The sequence below is a fragment of the Neopelma chrysocephalum genome, unplaced genomic scaffold (assembly GCF_003984885.1).
Source record: "Neopelma chrysocephalum unplaced genomic scaffold, ASM398488v2 Primary Assembly neopelma1_26, whole genome shotgun sequence".
NCBI lineage: Eukaryota > Metazoa > Chordata > Aves > Passeriformes > Pipridae > Neopelma > Neopelma chrysocephalum.
Genome location: NW_020897695.1, coordinates 2560209 through 2583600, shown reverse-complemented (window position 1 = coordinate 2583600; position 23392 = coordinate 2560209). Strand labels below are relative to the sequence as shown.

General features: G+C 37.1%; 1 protein-coding gene across 1 annotated transcript in view; it reads right to left on the bottom strand.

Annotated features, from left to right (window-relative positions):
• CHN2 (chimerin 2) overlaps positions 1–23392 on the bottom strand; it is a 161288-nt gene that overhangs the window by 79666 nt on the left and 58230 nt on the right. Inside the window, exons 2-3 of the mRNA XM_027675313.1 lie at positions 14313–14351; positions 6964–7019 (exon numbers count right to left, since the gene is read on the bottom strand). Of these exons, the coding sequence (XP_027531114.1) occupies positions 6964–7019; positions 14313–14351 (95 nt within the window). The remainder of the gene's footprint in view (positions 1–6963; positions 7020–14312; positions 14352–23392) is intronic.

The following is a 23392-nucleotide window of genomic DNA, read 5'->3' as shown; positions in this document are numbered from 1 at the left end:
GGGACATTTGGAGGGATGGTGTTTGTCTTCTTACGTGTGATGGGGCCTTGCTCTCCTTGAGATGGATGAACACCTGCCTGCTCATGGGAAGCAGTGAACAAATTCCTTGTTTTGCTTTGTTTGTATGCATGGCTTTTGCTTTCTCTGTTAAACTCAACATATGAATTTTCAGGCTTTTACCCCTCCGATTCTCTTGCTGATCATGCTGGTGGGAAAGTGACCGAGTGGCTGAGTGGTGCTCAGCTGTTGGCTGGGGTTAAACCACAACAATTCCTCATCTTGAAACTTGAAAAAAGATACCAGACACAAAGAGAGCAGAGACATCCAGAGCCCTTTCTACATATTATTCAACCAGACATGATGAATACTAGCCTGAATTTTAACAGATATGTAAATCTGTACAAGCACTTAGCATTTTCACCTACACGTAGGCTTATAGATAAACTTCATCTAGGTGGAGATATGAAATAGGCTTTCATTTATTTTGGCTTGAAAACTGCTTACATTCAACACCATGTCTAAATAAAAAAAAACTAGATGAAGAGAGTGATATTAAACAAGGATAAAGGGAAATAAAAAACTAGGGAAATAGCAAAATCACAAACACAGATACAAACATGCGCATCACCCACTTCCAAAGAGAGATGGAAGGGAGGGTGAAACTTTGCAAAGATTTCAAGCAAAGCCATAGGGATAATTAGCAAGTTCATTAGTCCTTAAAGACAGCTACCTACAGTTTGTGCTCATCAAACTGTATCAAAAAAGTCAGAGCTTGCCATCATGTCTTCCAAAAAGATGGTTTTAACTTTTCCATTTCACAGTGATCAATAAGTGCACTGATTGGTTCATACCATATTCCTCTGATCAACACTCATCTAATTTGCAAATCATAACCTAGAACATTAGTAAATCAAACCTGAGGAAATTCGAGTGAAACAGACAAATCTCTTCTAGTTTTGTTTAGCTGTAAGTACATAAATGAAATATTTACTATCACATCTGCAGAATAATTAGAAAGCTTTCTCCTCCGTTCAGTAGTCAATGGACTGTTAAAATGAGAATGATGTGGCTTCCTCTGAGTGCTCCACCATCTTACTATTGCAGCAGAGTGAGACTGCAAGACTCATGGACTCTAGAAGAGATGAGCTTTCCTGTCAGTCATTAAAGCGCCTTGGAAAAAAACACCAGCAAATTTCTCCGACGTGATAAATACAAGGGAATTTTGGGCAAGCAATATTTCATCTTCCCTTCTTTCTTTCCTCCACTCCTGCAAACCGCAGGCATTTTGCAGGATGAAATTCACTATGGAGATACTACAGAAAAATGACCTTGGGTGTAAACCCATATTTTAAATTTATATAGGAAAACCTGCATATAGCCAGTTTCAAGGGCAGCTGGATACAATACCTTTTGACATCCATTCCATGGGTCCTCTGCACACCTTTAGCTGAACAGCCTTCCTAGCTTTCAACTGCTCTGAGCCACCACCAATGCAGCCAGGCTTTCTGCATTTGCTATGGATTTCAGCTGAAGAATTTTCCTTTTTCTGTCCATATCTATTCAAAATTGCTCTTAACTTCATTTGCAATCCACAGACTACTGCTGTGTCCTCCTTGTATCTTTTTGTTTCTATCATAAAGAGGTTTATGAAAACACAATTAAAGCATTGGCAATATTATAAGAATTTGAAAATATAGGTTCCATTAAGTCTTACATGTGCAAACATTTCCATTAATGAAAATAGTTTTCAGCACAATTCTGCTCATTTTCACTTAATTGCTAGCTAATAGGGTCTCTTGGTGTGTCACTGTGTGTGTTCTGAGGTTTCTTTCTAAGGGAAAGATAATATTCTGAATTATCTCAGATAAGCTCTCACGACTTGGCAGTAAGAGACACCTCATAGCAGTGTCTGACTTTTGCAGTAGAGTGATTTGAACAAGGGCCATGAAAATTCCCATTTGCTCCCTTTATTTACCACCAATTTTATGGCTAATTTTAATGCCCTATTACAGCCCTCTGGTACTTCACCACAGTATAGACATTGTTCTTAGAAAGATGAGGGCAGAGAGAAAAAGGAAATATTCTGCTTGTAAAGGTCACTAAGCAGAATAAGGGAATTCATGGAAGACTTATTGCAATGATTAAATACTTATTATCCAGTCAGATATACTATGCAAACATTTTACTAAGGCTGAATTTTAACAACCTTGCTCAAGCTTACCTAGTCACAAGCTTTTTAACCAGTGTTTTTAATATTGCTGTTGTTTAAACCATACTCTTCTAACTGCAATGTTCTTAGCTTGAATCCCATGCTTCAGAAGAAACTTTGATGATAACTGAGTAAAGAGTAAATTGCAGCAGTTCAGTTTGGGAAATGTGCAATAAGCCTGTGTATTTGCAGCTAGTAATGTACGAGATGGCAACAGCATTACAAACCTGCTAGTGACCATTTCAACAGTTATGCTCTATGAAATGCCGCTATGTACACTCCTGTTTTGATAAATCTAGGTAATGGATATCCAGAGGGTCAAAAGAGTTCCAGACCCTCTGGATGGTTTGAGTGAAAAACTCTCAGCAGTACAGTCACCATTATTTTAGTCTCTTACAATTATTTAAGCAAAAAGAAAAAGAGATTTCTTTCTTCAGAGAAGTCTCCCTTTTGTAATCATATTTGCTTTCAGTCAAGAAACCATAATTTTTATATTTTAAAGGCAGATACAATAATTTCTACCGCTTCTGACACAACCTACTTAGAATTCAGAATGATGAGGAAGGCAATTAACTGACATTTTTCTACATAATAATATAAGTTAGGGCTCTAAGGCTTTGCCTACACTAGGGAAATTTAGATGAGTTTCTCAATGTTGCTGACACTGGCTTGGCCAAGGCATTGTTAGGAGTGTGGAAGGTCTAATGCAGACAAATTTGCAGCCTCAAAAATTGCCGTCAGCAATTAAGACTTTCTTGGAACAGAATGCAAATAGCATTCACAGGTATGAATATTTCTACACAAATAATCCAAAAACTCATGGGTAAGATTCACTCCCTCTTTGAAGAAAATTTATAATGTGCCTATTGTTTAACCAGATATAGTCCAGAGTGATGTCACCATCCTTCCTTAATTCTTTTACTTTGTTAAAGGCTCCATTTCTTCAAAAGATATTTTAACTTTGAATAATCTACTCCTGAAATATTTCTTAAAATTAAGAATTATTTAAAATGTTCCTTTTGAATAAAATAAGGAAGTTGAAAGCTTGAGTTATTTTCTGAGAATATACTTTTTCATCAGCATTTCTGTAGAATAAACCCTAAAAGATGCTTCATAATATGACTTTCTTACAACACAAATATGATTCTTTGGTGCCTATCATCAAATTTGCTCAATATTTAAAAGCTACTCCTCCACCGGAACTGCTTTTAGATGGAACTTTTTCTACTTAAAAGATAAATCATTAAAACACTGCTGGAAGAAATATGGTTACAAATGAGAATATTGGCAGAAATCCAATGTTATTGGGAAGGTAGGATTTTTGTATTAGTCCCACTACCAGTGGGTGATTAATTAAAAGACATTAGATACCTGAAGCCAAAACAGTTAATTCAATATGATTCCCATTGCAGGAACAACCTGCTTTTGCTAGACAAGATACTTATGCAAGCAAAAAAAAGGAAAATCATCATAGCAAAGCTAAGAGACACAAATATATAAATGTAAATAAAAGATATAAATGTTCATGTTTATTTACAGTCCCAGCTTTTAGTCTGGTGGTTTGCATATCAGGATTTCTGTCTCCACAGTATACTTAATCAAGAAATCCACACAAATTAGATGATAGAAGGGCAGAGATCTGAGGCTAAACCCCCTGTGACTATGGAGAGGTAATGGAAGAGCAAATGAATGCAGAGAATTGAAAAGATGGCAGTGGAAAAGATGGAGGCATGATGAAAATGCCAAGTGGTGAGAGAAAAAAACAACCTCCAACACTTGTTTATCTGTTGATGTCACAGATTTTGTTTGCAGCAGATGCTTCAACTCCCCTGCAAACAGTGTAGAATTTAGCAACTGTGAATGAAAGGCATTGTCCCATAGGCACGAAGGATTTCAAATTATTTGCAATTTTTAGATTTGTCTGAAGCAGTTTGAATACTAAATTAAACAAGTGAACACTCTCAACAAGGTCCAGTTCCTATGATATGCACACGGAGAGATAAATCTTTCCTGTCAGTCACATATCCCACTGACACCTGCTCTCCAGATGTTGGATGAGCATCATGTTGCATACTAAATAACTACCGTATTTCTAATTAATATATTTTCACACACAACACAAAATTAGATTTTGAGATCTTTTTATGTAACTGACAAATTCAGGATTAATAAGACATCATCTTCAGTGAAGCAAGCCTACACAGTCATCAGATCACACTGAAGTCAAACTAGAATCAAGAAAACAATCCCAAAACACCCTTGTGACAGACTGTGTGCTAAGAAAAAGCTAATAGGTGCCATAAGAACATAGTGATGAATTTTCTCTCTAAAATTATCTGTGATGCTCTATGAAACCACTATGTAGTTCTACTTTATAATAAACCAGTAATATGAACTACAAGGAGCAATCTAGGTATCAGGACATCCCATCTGCCCCAATTCTCCAACTATATGCAAAAGTAAAGCACATCAGCAGTGTTTTAGTGGTTTTATGGCTCTTGAATCAGAGAATCTGTGTTTCCAGCAATCAGTCTGTGAGCACATACAGTTGAGCTACACAAAGATTCAAAGTCCAAGTAACAAGAACCAAAGATTGCAGTTGTGGGAATTCATACTGCTTTATATACCTACCCCTAAATAAAGTCTCTGCATTTTCAGCTGTTTAACTAAATTAAAAACAAAATCAAAACAACTCAAAATAGAACTCTGCAGTCTATGAAGTTAGCCACTAAAAATGGTTCATTAGTCAGAACCAAACCTAGATCATGTGAAACAGATGCTTTTTACTTATTTTGTTATGTACTGCTTTGTCAATGATGTATTAATTTAATTAATATGATATTAGCTTCTTTCTGCAAATCTTTTGAAGTGACCTGAATAGGCACTAAATATGTATATGGTCTTTAAGCATAGGCGAAAGGATAACTTCAGTTGTACGTAATATGTTCTTGAGTTCAAGGAAATAAGTTCAATACAGCACACCGGTAAAGAGTTCACAGCTGCACATTTAATCCACTTGTGCAGATAATCTTGTTCCTAGAACAAGAGTACAATTGCTATTCCACTTCAACAGACTATTTCACCTTGATTTAAATTTTCACTCATGGAGGCAAACTAGAAAATGCTTTGAGTTAGCGCAATGAATTTTGGATTAAACTTATTCAGCTTAACTTGTAGCCCCAAAAAGACGAGTTTAAATTGCAAACATGGTTTCCTAAGCATTCGGTGCTTATTAATCAGATTTTCTAAAAACAAGTTCTTCCTCAAAGTAGTTCAATATGAAATAGATAAATAAAATATTAGATAAACCATTGTCTCACATAAAGAGAGAAACTCCTCTAAGGCCATGCTGGAAATAAATAAAATGTTTATCTTAACTATTTTCAACTATGTCTTCTCCTTTAAAGAATACCAGCCACAGCGAACTAACTGTCTTTTGGATTGCATGAGGATTTCAGAGAGCAAGGTCTTGATAAAACCCTCCAGCACATGTGCACTGAAGTCCCACAGGACTAGCACGTGCTCTATCTCCCCAAGCCTTGTCTTTGACAGGGAGAAAGAATGACATGAGGGTTCACCCAGTCTGGTGTTTTACTTGCCCTTCTTAGCATCCTGTGTATATGTTTTGGGACCATCCCAAACTGACAGGGCTTGAAGACTTCCAGTCTGAGGCCAAGACCCTGCTCTCCCTGTCCTGAAACTGGTAAATGGCACTTGAGAGAAAAATGCAATGGCCTTTTAGTTAAGGCACTAGGTGGACTCAGGAAAACTGTACTCAATTCCTGGCTTTGCAATGGATTTTCTTCACAAACCCAGGCAAGTACCTGTGCCTTGATACAAAACCTCCTGCCCCACACAAAAGTGTTTTGAGACAGTACCTTAATATTTGACAGATGCCAGGACTCTGCTTTCATGGGTACACAGTGTGGGAAGCAGGACAGAGCTCAGAATGATGTTTGGGAGTACAACTACATATCAGGCCATGAGCCGCAGTTTCTGTCTCCTTGCACATTATCTTTTATACCTTGTGCAATCACTTCATGCATTTAGTATTTCTGTTACTAGTATTACGTGTCTATTTGCACAAAATTTGTCCCTGACATTATAGAAGATAAAGCTATCACAGTCTTATTGATTGAGCAGAGACATCTACATATGTGTTCCATTACTATTATGCCATGCAGGTTGAGGAACAGACATATTAAAGTAAGTAGAAATTGAAGAAATACAGAAGAAGAAAATAGGGGGACAAGATAACTCAGCCAAACCTGCAGCCCTGCAGATTTCTAAATATCCTATAACCTTTAAAGTTTCTGTGCCAGAACAGAGCTCTCTGGGTATCACTTCAGTATTTTAACTTGAACATAATACTTGGCATTCAATAAACTGAAGCTACATGTATCATGGTGAAACATATCACACAGATGTTATTATGCAGATTCAGGAAGAAAAATACACCTTCATTTAGAAAAGGAAACATAAAACTTCAGGTAGTATACAGAAAAGCACATTAAGCAATGATTAATAAGCATTTGTCTAATGAAGGTGCTTCTAGTGGTAGAATGAGGCTGCCGTGCCTAATTAGCGGATATTAATCTGCTTTAATTAATCAACCTTAAGAAAAATGGTTATATAAAACAATGGCATAGAAAAATTAAAGCAAGTATTACTCGCAGACTGCACAAAAGATTTTTTGGTAGTCATATGCTGCTGACAATTCATCAGATATAACTAGGTAGAGCAAAAGAACTGACCTCCCGAGGACAGATGATTCTCTTGGGACGCGGTGCCTCTTGTTGCAATTGATACACTGTCAAACACAAAAATGTACAAATCATTAGAAGACAGCAACATACACAAACTTTTATTCAGATGAGTCTTTTTAGCCAGAGGCTGCAGAGAAAAATGCAAATATAAAGAATATGACAGCAAAATGAGGTATTTCAGTGTGTCTAAGTAATTTATATGAAAAGTGGTTGTTGACTTGCAAACTAACTAAAGTGACCAATGCTTTAACTTTTAGAAGTATTATCTCCTTTTGTATTGTTTTTACATTTTTATACTAGGGAAGACTAGCCAGAAATAGATACCAATTATTAGATGTATCTCAGGATAAAATCCCACTTTTGCATATAGTGTGTTGCAACAAACCAAGAACAGATTGCTTACCAGTAGCACCAGCAGTTTTTTGGATAGGCCTAGAAAAAGTTCAGTACCTTTGAAAGGGCTCATCACAATCTCATAATTTATTTCAAGATTTGCTGGCAATTACTGAAGAGCAAGCAAACATTCCTTTCAGAGCCATTATGTCCTATTCAAATGGCCCTGGATCAATTTTGCAAATCTTCTGAGGGCTGGAGGAGAGAGACCTGAGGCTAGAGGTAGTTGCTGCCTGGCCCCAGCCTCTTCACTGCATGTATTTAATGAGATCCTCTCCCTCCCTTCCACTCCAGAGTCGTGAGAAGAAGCTGACATGCAATGACAGTAATCAATTCCAGCACAGACAGACTGTCTCTCCGTAACTCCAGTAAAAATCCCAGAGGTTTGGATTCCCTCCCTTGAGAAAGGCCTTCTGTATGCTGACCTTCTTGTATTTGGAAAGATCATGTTGTGTCTATGAATTTTTTTAAAAGACTGAGTTTCTAGGATGATTTTCTTCATAATGGTAGTGAAGCTCAGAATTATGCCCTGAAAGGTGGTAGATTATGGGAGGAATAGAAATGCCTGTGGGTTTGATAAACACAGAAGCCCTGTTGCAGAAAGTGAATGGAAATAGTAGGTGTTAGTCCTTAGCACTTTTTTGCACCTTGTGCACCTTCTCTTTAAATGGGGCTAGAAGTGATAAAATCTGGAGAGTGGGGAAGTCCTTTAGCCTGCACCCAAGTTTGTCACACAGGGGATGGGAAAGCTTTGAGGGCTTCTGCCTTCTGCTCATGTCAAAGTGCAAAACCCCACAACCTCTTCTTTTCCCAACCCAAGCTTTATCCCTGCTTCCTTAGAGGGGCACAGAAAGAGAGTTCATGATTTCTTATATTCTCTATCAATTTTAATGCATATGGATGTGATCTAGTTCTGAATTTGTACTCAGGCTTTGGATACACCCTGCATCATTCAGCACTGTCAGATCTTCCACTACTTTTGCACAAGATAACTTCTGGTCTTTCCTACCTCTTGCAGTTATGTAACTAAGATTTAAGGACTTACTTCTACTCTTTTGTGACCAAATGATTTGTGTATCCAAATGAACTGTCAAAGAAAGCATGAAAATTTTGTTCAAAAATTACAGATAATGTTTTAAAACTCTGATTATTCTGGACCCCAATTTTAGAGTTAATTTCTGAATGTCTGAAATCAGCATAACCACTGATTCAGCATGTTAGTGATGCTTAATACTAAAGATAGTAAAAAAATAGGAACTTTTTCTTTCCCACATACATTTTCAATGGAGAGAAAGAACTCTAAGGATTCAAAACATTGCAAGAATATGACTGCTTCTTATTTAAAGTAAATTATATTTCCCCAATTAATTCATTTAAATTTTAACTGAAAAATAATACTTCATAAAAATCCTATTTTCAATAATCTAATCTGTTAAACATTAACTGACACAGCATATTAAGCTAGTGGCTGTTTCTAAGAAAATTTGTTAGCAGTGGTGCAAAACAAATTGGTCTGAAGATCACATAGGAAGCCCATCTTGTGATGTGCTGCATTTATAAGAAACGAAAAAAGCAAAGAGGTCTTTAAAATAACCAAAAGAATCTCTGAGGCTAATAACTCTGGAGAAGCAATGGTGGGGAGAAGAGTCGGCATTTCACAAAACAAAGGAGGGAATGATTAACAGGAAAGAGCAGGTACATGAAAGACTTGAAAGCAAACACAAAAAACTGGATGCTGATTGGATGTAGTGGGATGAATCAGTGCAGGGATTCATGACGAATGCAAGGAAGACAAATCCTCTTAACAACTGTATTTTGAATAGATTGGAAAAGGTTGCTGTCATGGGTAATTAATCTGCATGATAATATGAACTGAGAAATATATCTGATTTAGAAATACATCAGAAGAAAATGTGGTAAGATTATTACTATACAAATAAATAATAATAAATTATATGCTAAGTGTGCAGGATGAGAAAATGGCCCAAGCACGATTGAGGTTGCGAATGGTGGTAATCACAGAAAATGTCATGAATGGGAAATGGTTTTCTGTGAAACATAAAGAATTCAGATTTGGCCATATTAGCTTTAAATTGGTAGGCATTAAACTGACAGAAAGTCAAACCAGTGGAACAACAAGAGGAGACAGATACAGAACCATTAGATGGAGGGAGAGAAGACAGATCAGGAACAGAGAAAAGAACTGAGAACCACCAGTGGCATCGTGGTACAGGACACCAAGCAGTTCAATGGGAGACAAACAACAGAGAAGAGACAGACAGATACACAGCTGCCAAGGATGCCCAAAAAAGACACACAGCAATGTAAGGGTGAAGAAGGTAAAAAAACAATGAAAGTTCAGTTAAGTGGAAAACAAGGAAAGGCAGTATCTCACAGACTAAAGTATTAGGGAGCAAAGTCAGTGTGACCCTACCAAAAGCTGTGTTCTCTTTTAGGAAGGGTCTCTCCTGTTTCTGCTTCAAATGATTGCTGCGTGAAAGCCTGCTAATGGGCTTGAATGCACTTGAATACAAGTGCAATATTATGGCTAAGGTGACTTGAGAAAAATGTGCCCTACAGCTAAGTTCCAATGAGCACAGGCACCTCATTAAGTGACCTCATTTTCAGAAGTGCTGAACATCCTGCAGCTCTGCCCGATTTCATTATACACTTTTTCCAAAGTGCTGGGCACTCACACTGTAGCTGACATTGCTGAGACCCCAGCACAGTTCAGGGAATGGTCAGATTCAGAAGGTACATACCCATCTACTTGCTCAAATGACAAACAAGCCTTGCCTTTCTGCCTCATTTTCCCACCTCCACCTCTGAAAATCTCAAAACAGAAACCAATGTATAAGAATATGGTTAACTGAAATAATAGAAAACCACACTTATTTAATACAATGGTAAGCAATGATTGACATCTGACCCACTCTATTTCCAGCATTTAGAACTGACAGGCAGGTTACAGACATACCCACTGTGATAATAAAAAAGATGACACTTGAACATAATGATGCATTATTATCTTAGCCCTGAGAAAATGAATCTTATAAAAAATCAATTTCATGCAAAAAGAAAATGTATTATTACTGCTCAGAGAAGAGCATCAGACTGGGAGTGGCTTTTTGTTCAGCATCAGATGCAAATGAAATGTACAGTAATAATACACACTAAATATTAGACAAAAATGCAGCACTGCTACAGAAAAATGCTGTAGCTTTTAATTGGCTCTTGAACATCTTTATCAGTTTTAGACTTCGGAGAGTTTGCCTGCATTCATAGTATCATAATCACGTCCGAACTTACAGTGTTAACAAAACTCTAATTTATTATTGAATTTTTACAGGAACATTTCTTTGAGATGCAAAGTAGCTGGTTAGAATATATCCTTCTCTCTTTTGTTCCTGCTACAGTATGAGTTGTCTCAGGGGATGAATAAGGGAAATTCTACAATATGTTTTAGGAAGAACTGCCTAATTCCAAAATTCAATCTGTCTAAGAAACAAAGGGCTGACATGCAAAAAATAACACTTACTCCTCTTCTGCCAGGAAAGAAGGGCTATCAGCAATTTCTTCATATTTTTTTTTCATTCTGCAGTGTGTCAGGACCTCGAGCTTTCTCCTTTAACTCACCTATGATGAGTGTTCAGTGATGCTCCAGCAGAGAGGAAAAATTCCTATCATTGGTTTTATAAAGCAGCAAGGAAACATACTGCCTTCTTCTGAGAATGTTTCGCAGAGTTCCTTAGTTTTACCTCCTCGGCCTCATCTCAGTCAGGCATTTATCCATGTGCCGAGCTTGAACAATATGAGCTGTCCTATTTCTGCAGGATTACTCACATGCTTAATTAGGAACCTAAGTGCTTGGCTGAAACAAAGACTTAATTTCTAACAAAAATGAGTCTCGGACACTGTGCTTATTATTTGATGAAGGGCAGAAGGCACAGAAACTTCGTGAGGAGCTGAAGCAGGGCATCAGCTGATGCTCTGGGCTTTGCCACACTGCTTCACATCAGCATACTGATCTTAAATAATGCAAATAGACATTGAAGTGGCATTGACACATGACTGACTTAGCACATGCCAATCTCAACAGTGGTAAAAGGAGAAAAAGAGTGGGTTTATATCTCTTCAAAATTCAAGCACATATGTGCTGTAGCTGGAAACCAATGACTACCCTGTTTCAACAGTCAAACAAATTGCCTACTCATCCCATGAAGCAGGTAAGATCATTGTCTCTGCTCTAAGAGGACAGTGCAGCACTGGAGCAGGTTACCTACAAAGATGGCAGAGGCTCAATCCCTGAAGGTTTTCAGGACTGTTATGTAAAGTCGTGGCTGTTCTGCTCTAGACCTGACAACAGTCATGCTCTGGGCGGGAAGCTGGATTAACTCATCCCAGAAGCCCTTCCAACCCACATTCTATGATTCTTATCTTCCTTTCTTTACTAACTCAATGATAGTAAAAAGGCAAAATGCTATTTTGTATAATATGCCTAACACACAGCAGACTACACAAAGAAATCAGTTATCTGATATTTATTTGTTGATTTGCTACTCACGTATAAATGCAATCAAACCCACTGCCTAGACCCTGCTGGCTGCTAGAAACTTTCTAGATTTTTTTTTCCCAAGTCCCTCCCTGGTATTACAAAATTATTCTTGCACATTTCTTTTATTTTTTGTGTCCCGGGGCTATCAGAAAAAGTCTGAAAAACTTTGTAACCTGTGAAATCTATGTGAAATTCTAACAATTCTTCATAAGCAAATGAGGATCTTCTGATTAGAAGGGTTCATCTTTTCTGAATACATCTGAAACAAACTTGTGCATTATGTCAAAACAGTAAGGCTTCAATTCTGAAAACCATTCCACTTTGATCAGCATTTGTCCATGGACACGTGCAATACTGTTTATTTGAATACTTTGCATAAACAGGAAAATCTGCCTTTGTTGAGAATCTAGAAGGACTGAATTCTTGATCATGATGTCAGTAAAAGGCAACATAGTGCACCTAAATTTATGCAGGACTTAAAACAGAAATCAAAACTGTATGCAAAGTATCTTACTATATGTTAGCAAACTTTAAAAGCTACTAGCTAAAATAGACCAAAACTAATTGTTAAATAGGCAGTAAACACGGAGTACTAAGCATAAAATACATACACTAAGTTAAAATTGTGATGAGACAGGACAATGGATCAAATCACAAACGAACACTATTGCTAGACATAACCTCTATAATTAATTTACCAGATTAGGATTTTTCTAGCTGAGTAAAGAAGCATACATTACCTAACATTGCAAAGAAAAATGTGTATCTGTAGCTAAACAGTCTCAGCAGTAAATTTTTGTAACCTTAAACTATTTTCTGCATTTTGGAGCTGTGTAACTTTTTCCAAGGTCATTCATGCATGGAGTTCAAATGCTGAGGCCATGACTTTGTCATTACCACAATATTGGCATCCTTCATATAGAAGAAGAGGAAATATATTCATAGACTATGAATTAATTCTTTTTTTCTTTTTTTTTTTTAATTTAAAAAAAATGTTTTCTTGGACTATTTGTATGCTATCAGGTAAAAGTAACCAAACCTTTTCTCTGCATGCAGTGATCTGTCTGCTGCATCAGTAGGCCAACTAAGAGCAGGTAAGTAAAGGTATATGCTTGTTTCCTGACTTCTTAACGGAAACTTCCTGCTAACAAGGAAACATCTGTCATTTCAAATACTGGTCTTGTCAGAGTCAATAGGAGCTTTTTCATTGATTTTGAGCAAGCCAGGTTTCTCTTTTTAAAAAAAAATCACTCAATTGTCTGCTTCTTTCTAAGTACTCAGCAAAGTATGTACGAATGGTCTAACTCAGATACACTCTTGCTGACTTTTCAGAAGGTTTCTCTTATATATTTAAAACATTACAACAACAACAACAAAGTCTCTAGAAAACAGTGTTCTAAAAAGCAATTTTTGTAATTTAATGGGATATTCAAATTTTGGTTGAAAATCTCTGAGTCCATTCTGGGGCAGAATGTCATTCTCAGGTAACACAGAGGTGATGTCTTTGAAGTCAGCAAGGTAGTTTAATGTGCATATAAGTGAAGTTAGCAAGTTTATTCCAGTCTTTAAAATTATACATGTACATGCATGTAACTACTGTTATCCTTGTCTTTTTGTAGTTCCATTTTGGTAATGGCACTGTACTGAATTTGGAGTTGCCACAATAAAAGAGACACTTAGGATAGTTCTGTATCTGAAAACAAAAAAATAAAACAAGCCTCTATATCCAAAGCTACTCTTTTTATTAAAGTTCCAGTAAGGGTTTAAAATACAAAGAACAAATTTAAAGGCCATCTTTAACAAGGGATTTAAAAGCCAATATTTTGTCTTAGATCTGCTACTCTATTGAAAAATACATTTGGAACAAAGCAAGGGAGCATAAAATATGCACTTCTGCACTGCACACTATGTAAATGATTTTTCTAAAGGCAGACAGGAAGGTTCAAAGAACTGATAGTGCTGTCTCCAACTTCTAAACCACCACTTCAAAAATCAGCTTCTATTGCGAAGGATCAAAAAATATTATTATCTTAAAGTGATTTGGTGACCCATATAAAAAGACAAGTATACTCAAGCTTGACCTTTAGTAAACACATGAAGCATTAACCTCTACCTCTGAAATCCTTCCTGAAAATCTCAGCAGAGAAACCATGAAACCCAGGATTTCCACATTTGTAAGGCAACCCAGGGAGTCTGGCACACATAACCCTGCTGCCCTTGCTTCATGGAAATCCAAAAAGATTCAGGTTTCACTGCTGTCCCATACATTAATTTCTACAAGCACCTAATACATTTATGTCTTTCTTCTAAATAAAGACAGGGAAAAGACTTAACAGTGACTGACACCTCGGTAAGGTACTAAGATTATTCAAGTTTCTTGTATACTTACAGTATGATTTCCATATTGGAGGCTGGTATTCTTCAGCATCTAAAATAGAAACAAAAAGGACGAAAGAAATCAGTCAATTGGGCACTGAGTCAAACTGTCAGCATGTATTTTTCTGCTGAGAGACCTCTACTTGTCAGCAAAATTCACATTTCTTTCCCCAGAGAGATGCTGGCCTATTTACAGTACAGTTTCGTATGTGAGAGAAGAATATAAATTTCAAACACTTGTGAATCCAATGTGCTTTTCCAAGTTACTCAAATGTAACAGAAATTAATTTTTTACTAATTTGCATATAGTTTCCTGACTCACCAGTATTTTTAAAATAATTAACTAGACTGGTAACTAATTCATTTCCTTTATTTGGGATGATAAACAGAGAAATCACTACTGGTTTTCAATCAGGCTTCTAACTCTACTAGTAAGATTTGAGAATGAGTATCAATGAATAACACATATCTGAGCTTAAAAGACGCCCAGCTCAGGCTGCACTACGATGCACAGATCTGATGGTTTCAATGAGATTCAATTACACTTCTTGAACCCACTAGAATATGCAATTGCCATATTTTCCAGAAATGGCATCAACAAAAATAATGAGAAAAATGTAGAAAAAGGAAAGACTGCAAACCCTGTAATTACAAGCAGACAATTTATTGCTGTTATTGACTGAAGGGGCATGAAGAGTTGGTATCTTCTGTTAGCGTCCACTCCACAAGCAAGTTTACAGCTGGATTGTATGGTCCCACTCCACAGGGGGGTTTCCAGCCCTCTGCAAGAAAGTCATTTGCTGCAACTTCCAAAAATCGCAACAGAGGCCAAGCTCGAGTGGTAAGAGTTAAGTTACCATACACCAGCACAGAGGGTGGGGCACCGGGTACTACTTTGGCTCTGAACTGTCATGTAGCCAAACACTTTGAAGAGTCATTTACCGAGGGTATGTCATTAACCTCCCAATACTGTGCAAGCTAATTAAGGTGTTTGTTATTTACTGAACTTCTCCTTAAGTTATGCTAATATAATTAAATTACAGTTGCATAGCTCATGCTCCTTGTCTATTTACATACATACAACCACTTTAAATATAACCCTGCAAAAAGTTTGTTTACTAGAAATGTTAATCATTAACTACCATCTGCCATTTTTAACTCTATTGTTTTAAAAGAGGATAAATCTAGCAATGATCACAGTTACTCCCTGGAATAATACTCTGCAGCAATTTGTAGATATATCGATTGGAAAACCCATTCAGTCTCAGTTTCAACTATATCCACCTCACAACTTTGGCAAAATTCAAAACGCTCCCAGACTGACAGAGTTATACCCTGCTGTGGCAATCCAAGAGTAATTAGCTTGCAAGTTCATTATGCAGAATACGTATTTTAAATTATATGAAGCTATTCATGAGACCACTGAAATTTATTCATACGAGAGCTCAGTAATTTTTTCTCTTCTTACATTATAATAGTAATATATTACTCTTTTTTTCCTATACATCTGTTGCTTCACATGTAGTTTACCATAACACCATAATATTGTGTATTAAGTTCCTCTGTCATAATTCTGCACTACTGCAAGTGAATTTCTGAATTTCCTTCTTCACTTATTATATTTTTCCAATAGAAAAAACATTGAGATAATGCAAATATCTTATTATCTATACTTGTGACTTCAGATAAGGAAATAATAGAGAGAGAAACAATGAAAAACCAGTGAATATCACTTGTTGCTTTAGTCTTCCAAATTAATTAGAAAGTGCACAGTGAATTCAACAGTGAAAGCTGATCTACAAGTGGCTGTAAAGTGCTTCATTAGCTTGAGACAGACTGATGGTGAGGAAACACTGCAGCTTAGGTGGAGAGCAATCGTCCAGGAGATAAGTCATAAAACAAAACTCCCAATGATTGCATTTGATTTGTCATAGTTCTGAATCTGTCAGCCCAGGAAAGAGTGGAAAGAACCATTCCTCAATAGGTAAAATAATTCTTAAGGATAGTACACTCGGAGAAAAACCACAAGTCACTGGCTCCACATTCACCCTTACAAGGTACTGCAACACCCTCTGTGATCCCTTCAGCTGAAAGCATGCCCCTAAATCACGGGGATGCCATAGAGGTGATAGTATTAACAGAGTTTATTGTCAAGCTATCATGCATTTGATGGCATCCATTTGTAGGGAAATAAAAAACAACTAGTTTAAATACATCCTGGAGATGAGGGCCGTGGTTGAGGATCAGGGAGAGGTTTAATGGAACTCAGAAAGAAACCTCTTGCTCCCTTTGTGGAAGAAGGATGCTGGGCCCCTGTTTAGACACTCTCATCCTTGCATGATAAAGTCTTAGCACTCCCATCCTGGTTCACTAGATTAGACTGAACTTCAACCCTTTTTAAGTCAGGGGTCAAATGAGGCGACTCCTGCCTGAGCAGACTTGATTACTACTATTTGCCCTTTTTGAAAATTCTGTTCTGCTATTTTTTATTAGTCCTTCTTATTACATAGAAGCTCTACTGCTCCACTCTCCATCACTAGACTTAATACAGCAGTTCTGGTTCACAGAAGTTGCCAATACTAGTTTGGTTGGTCAGTTCAGTTACTACATGACACCTCAACTCACACACCTTCTGCGTTCAGTTCTGCACATGGTAATGGTGTCAGCAAGGACAACACACCTCGGTTTTGAGCCACTTAGCAAAAATGAATCAATCAATCAAACAGTCAGATGTGGCACAAATGACAAATGCCCTGTGTTGTTCTCTCATTAAATGATATTCCTAATATGAACTTTGATCATAATGCCTATCAGAACTGGGACTAGCAGCACTGGAAAAAGGGTTCACTGAGGTACTCTCAGATGATAAGATAGGGTCTCTTCTATTGTTGTTTTCTTGAAAGTTTCATATTTTCAACAGTGACTTCTTATTTAGATTCAGAAACCATGCCAGATAAGGTTGAAAGCAGTTGTCACAGGAGAAACTCAGATCACAAGATGAGAATCAGTTCTGAAAAACTCAACAAAATGTCCCAGGGTTAGCTATGACACACCTTTCTGAGTCTCACTGTAAAAGAGAGACTTACTGTAAAAGAATTATAGAATGTCCAGTTTAGGTATTTTTTTAAATTATTTTGAGTCTTATCAAAACTGTATCATAAATGACCTTGGCAAAACCAGAATACCTGAGTACTCACTGGAAAGACTGGAACTGGAAATAAAGCATGAGAGACTCCCTCAAATAATATTACAGGCAATACTGTTAACTAAAAGCTTTGAAACATACCAGTTGAGAAAGTTAATATTTATTAGACCTAAAAAAGTACTAAATGTTAGTTATATGCTAAACAGAAAGGGAAAAGGAATGCTGAATGCTGACTCTTGAGGAGTATTACAGCTACCAGAAGGTTTCTCATAATGCATAACTGGTATGAAAAGGTACTGGAGAAAATTGTCAAACAAAAAATGATACTGTGGAATTGGAAAGCAGGAGTAAGGAAAAACAGGTTAGTTCTTCACTTTATTTCCTTTACTCTTCACAGAGCAGAGAGGATGAAAAGGATCTTAGGAATAAAATACTTTTATAAAGCTGATGGAGCACTTGAAGCTGAGTAAGGGCAGAAAGACTGAGTACTGAAAAGTTGGCAAAGCTTTAAGCAGACAGATAAAAAGTAAAACTACATAAGTTTTTTTTCAAAAAAACATGAAGACGGAATACAGTGTTACTGCCAATAATGGGCAGTACAGGGTTAATACATTACTCAGAGCCATTCTTAAGCAATTTCTGGGAAATGGGCTTACAGTAATTATATAGTAAGTAAAGTTATCCATGGACTTCAGCCCTTGTTCTTCACTGAGCCTGGCACTGTACCAAAGTGACACCTTTCTGGATGTAGTTGTAAAAGACACTGGAATGACTGAATTGCTTTTTACTATTTCCTTGTACTTTCTGAAGATGATGATGTAATACTGACACGTGTGGTTTTGTGCTACCAGCACTGGGACCGACTTAGCTAAAGCAGGTCCAATAAGAAACTGACTTAAGTTCAAACTGATTCTTCCAATTACCAACACTGGTAATTGCACTAGAAACAGAAACAGGAAATGCTGTTTTACAGGAAAGACCACAAATTATGTCACCGAATCAAGTATTTCTGAGTGGCAGTTCTGGTCATAAATAGAACAGTAACAAATATCCATACTGCAGCTATATGCCATGCCCAGTTCTAGATATGCTAAAAAGTACTAATGAATCCTATGACAGTAAAGAGTTATGCAGACAAGGAGCAGGACAGTTACCAAATGGGAACTCTCATCATTTGCTAATTTCTTTATAGTCACTATGAAAAAGGAGTAAAGATTTTCTTTTTTTGCCTTTGTCCTTACTAAAGGATTATAAAAAAACATTTTGCAGTTCACCTTGGAAGAACTTTCTCAGACTAGATTTTCTGCCACCATTGTTTGAATTTTGGACTTCCTTTCCAGTAACAACTAATTTTAAAACTATGACCTGCATGTGCAAGGAAAGACCCTTGTGTGTGAAGAAGAGCCAATCTGGAAGCCACTGGCTTACTGGCAGTGTGCAGATAAATGATTCACCGGATAAACAACTCTAGTTACTAATTTTTTTAATCTTCTTTGTTATTTTAGGACCAAGACTAATAGTTATTAGTATTTTAATGCCCTTTGTATATTTCCCGTAAAGAGTTTTTTCACATGTTTAGCACGTACACTTTCATATTTATTGCTTTGTTTCCAAAACATAAAGTTAGCATATATTATTAAATAAATTTTTCTTCTTTTTATATAGGTAATTATATACAGACCAATAACACAAAACTGTTGAGTAAAAGGCTCTGTGAAAGATAAACAGTGTTTGTACTCTTCCTGCACATATATTTTTTTAATGTTTTTCTTCATACAGACAGGATTATGTTATTCAGTTGACTATAATACAGATGGCCATTACAGAATCACAGAATGTTTCAGGTTGAAAGGTACCTGTGGAGGTCATGTGGTTCAACCTCCTTCTCGAGCATGGCCACCTACAACCATGTTCAGACAGCTTCTGAGTATCTTTAAAGATGGAGACCCCACAACTTCCCTGGGCAACCTGTGCCAGTGTTCAGTCACCCTTACAGGGAAAAGGTGTTTCCTGATGTTCTGACAGAGCCTCCTGTGTTTCATTCTTGTGCCCACTGCCCCTGGCAATGTCACTGGGCATCACTGAAAAGAACTGACTTTGTCCTCCTGGCATCCTCCCTTCAGATATTTATACATTTTAATAAGATTCCTCTGAGCCTTCTCTGGTCCAGGCTGAACAGTCCCAGTTCTCTCAGCTTTTCCTCATAGGAGAGATCCTCCAGTCCTTCATCGCCTTTGTGGCCCTTTATAGGAATCTCTCCAGCATTTCCATATGTCTCTCATACTGAGAAACCCAGCACTGGACAGAGCACTCCCTGGTGCTGAGCAGAGGGAAACATTCACCTCTCCTTCGACCTGCTGGCAATCATCTTCCTAATGCAGCCCAGGATCCATTCAGCCTTCCTTAAGGGAAGGACACATTGCTGGCTCATTTTCAACTTGGTGTCCACCAGGACCCCCAGGTCCTTTTCTGCCCAGCTGTTCTCTAGCTGGGTAGTCCTTGGCATATATTGGTGGATGGAGACTAAAGGGAAAGAGTAATAAGGGGTGGCTTTGGTAGGGTCAGTTCTTTCTCTGCATGTAAAACATTATTGTATTATTTCATTTCCACTCTGTGCTTAAAAAATATCAGTTACAGAAGCTCATTTTCATCCTTTCTGATCCCCTAATGGTTAGTCCTTTTCATTTATTTTGCTCTCTCACCAATTAGTATACACACATTACAACTATGTCACATTGCAGTCTTTGCAAACTATTTTAAACTAGCACTTTTTTCTATGTTTGATTGCAGTCATTTGGCATACACGTCGGGCATTATGATTACTTCTTTACATACAGCAACTGTCCTTGAAGGCACATCTGAGTACACCTTGAGAAAGAACATTCTTATTTTTTAAGTTGCAAATAATCATATTCTCAAATGAGTCCCGTTTTTTATCTCCTGAAAAGTCACTGCTCCTTTGAAGAGCAAAATTAAATCTGTTGCAGTTAATAATTAGCAATGTAGCTGTTGAAACATTTCAGCGTGTCAAAAACTCTGTTTAATGTTTCATTCAGAACACAGAGTTGCCCATGGAGGAGCGAGCAGTTTCCAGCTTTATCAATGAACTTTTTCATCATCAGTACATGGACAGCTAAAATATGGAATGAGACTTCAGTTCTTGTCTTAATGAGGCACTTCAGCTTTCAGCGTAAGGCACAGAAATGATCAAATTGTTTACTTGCAACACAGTTTATAATTGGTGTATTAATTCAGATGATGGGAGCTTTCCACTGTGCTGTTCTCTCTTAAAAAAAAAATAAAAAAAATCAGTGATAGTGTGTAATTTAAATGTCAAAAAATGCTCACAAAAGGGGTGGAGTTCTCTCTTGCACAGCAATTAGACTGAGACAGTAAGCTTTTAATAACCACAATATAAATTGACAGCTATTTTGAATCTTTTCCTTTTGCCTACCACAAACTTGCTATTAGAAGCCACTGCTGTAAAGGTAGCTCATTCAGCCCATTCTGCGAATCAGGGTCATTCTAAATTGTGCTCTCTCCTGCTTTTGCTTCAGATTTTAAAACAGTATCTTTCCACTAATAAACAGGTGGTCAGTCCATGGTTAATTTTGTTTAATGCACATTTCTGTTTTACTAGAATCCAGGTGAAAGATCATGCAGATAGGTAAATTTAGTAATTTAGAACAGTTACCAAGTATCAAATAAAATATGACCGCGAAGTCAGTGAATTATTAGGGCCCTACTCCAACAGATCACATGAGATTTGAATTTTTGAATCCACAGCTAAATTTGTAGAACAAAACCTTTACTGCCTCATTCTGCAGTTAGTGAGTGGTGTTTAGCCAGCTATGACCACCAGATTGGAGCAGTATCCCATTTAATTAAAAAATCTGCCTATTTTGCACATATTTAAAGTGAATTAAAAGTGATGAAAATATAATTTTAAATTTGGAAATTGAGAGAAGGAATAATCAAGGTTCTCAATAGTAATAGCAGAAATGTAAAAGGGAAGGGTATTTGTACAGTTCTAGTTTTAGAACTCTCTTTGGGAGACTAGTCTTTCCTAGGGCCCAAAAAATAGAATTAAACAGGCTCTTCCAGAGTGCACATCCAAGAATCTGACAGGGAGCTAAGTAAGCTGATGAAAATGTTCTCAACGCTTTAAATATTTCCTGGGAAATGTGTAAGATTTAAGAGTGCAGAGAGGTATTCACACTACCTAATCTTTGACAGGTAGGTCCTTTTTAATGGTGAATCACACTGAATTTATTTGCCCTTGGATGGCCTTTAAGAACCTCCATGCTTTAAGTGCTCTGAAATGAAGCAACAATGAAGAATTTCCTTATGCAAGTCATTAAAGATTTGTGTCTAAAAACTAGAAAGACAGACAATGAAAAAATATCACAAACTATGTCTTTCATCCTTCATTGTCAAAAAATCTGTTTAAGTTATTAGCTGCCATTAAATTTAATCTGGTCATTAAAAATTATAACCAAATGATTGTTACCATTCTCTATTTTAACACTAAGGCTAATGTAACTAAAATGTAACACAGTTATTTTCACATTTTCACATGTTTAATCTATAAACCAGAGGTATCCTGACATCATAATGGGACAATCAGGGCTCTGCTTGACTGAGAGACTGGACATTTTTTTGGTAGGAATAAACACATGACGTAAGTTAAATCACCTCCCATTATCAGACCTCCTATCTTACACACATATACTTTAGCTTCTACCTAATGACCAGTTAGTTCCTGGCTAAAAATCAAACCCAGATAATCAGTTGGCATACCTGAGAATAGATCTGCTACCATAATTTTATCACTGTGCAGGATGTGGCAATGCATTTCCAGTCTTTTACTTACTGCATCCTAAAAAACACCCACCACCCCTCAATCCTCTAGCCCGTGATCCCTGGACTCAGCAAAGCAGTCCAGGCATTGTAGGAAAAAGCATATGACTGAAATAACCACAATAATACCAAAAAATGGCATTAAAATGGTCACCATGAAGTATTCCAATTAGAACATTTATGTTGAAGTATCACCAGCACATTCCCTGTTCCAGAAATGCACTCATACCTTGACATGATACCTGTTTATCTGTCAATAGAGCCAGCACGTTCCCTGAAAACTTATTAACATTTAGCAAAGTCCAAATCACTGCTTTTGGTAACTTTGTTATTTTTTAATGTGCCATTTTATCATCTCACTAAGCAAGGGCACAAGTGTTTGGCTATTCAAGGATATCAGGTGATCCTAGTCCTGCAGCTGACTGTGGAGGCTTTCATCAGCTTTTCAGAGATCATCTCCATCTTCCTCCTCTCGCCCCACACTTGCCCCTCTCTGGATACAGAAATAAAAGTATTTCTAAAGACTGAAACTGCAGACTCAGAATGAAGTTGAAATCCAGTAATTTATCTCACGTGGCAAAGCCATGTGAATCAGAGAACTTATATTGGTAACTTACAAAAATCACAGAATGTGTTGTAATTGGCAGACAAGCTACTCATATCCTAGGGACCTTACTGAACTCTGTGGCCTAAACACAAATGCAAGCCTTGGACATCAGAGATGAGAACTACCCTGTCATTCAGAGTGTGCACAACCTGCAAAAGAATAAAAGTTGAGCAAATAGACTTTACTTTGGCTTCCTTTACAGGTCCTGTAGTATTGCTGCAGTATTTGCTTCTATACATTAAAACATGAAAAACAGGAAAAACACCACCCACTTGCAAAGCATATTTATCATTCCCACAGCTCTCGGATAAAATTCTGAATAATCAGGGCTCCTAGGATAAGAAGCAACCTGTCTACTTTGCCTACTACAAAAACATGACACTTGTAATTGCATTCTTTGGTGGACAGTTTTATCTAAGTGTGTTAACTACATTCAAGGCCAACTGAATTATTATTTTAAGTGAAGTTAGTCTCTGAATCT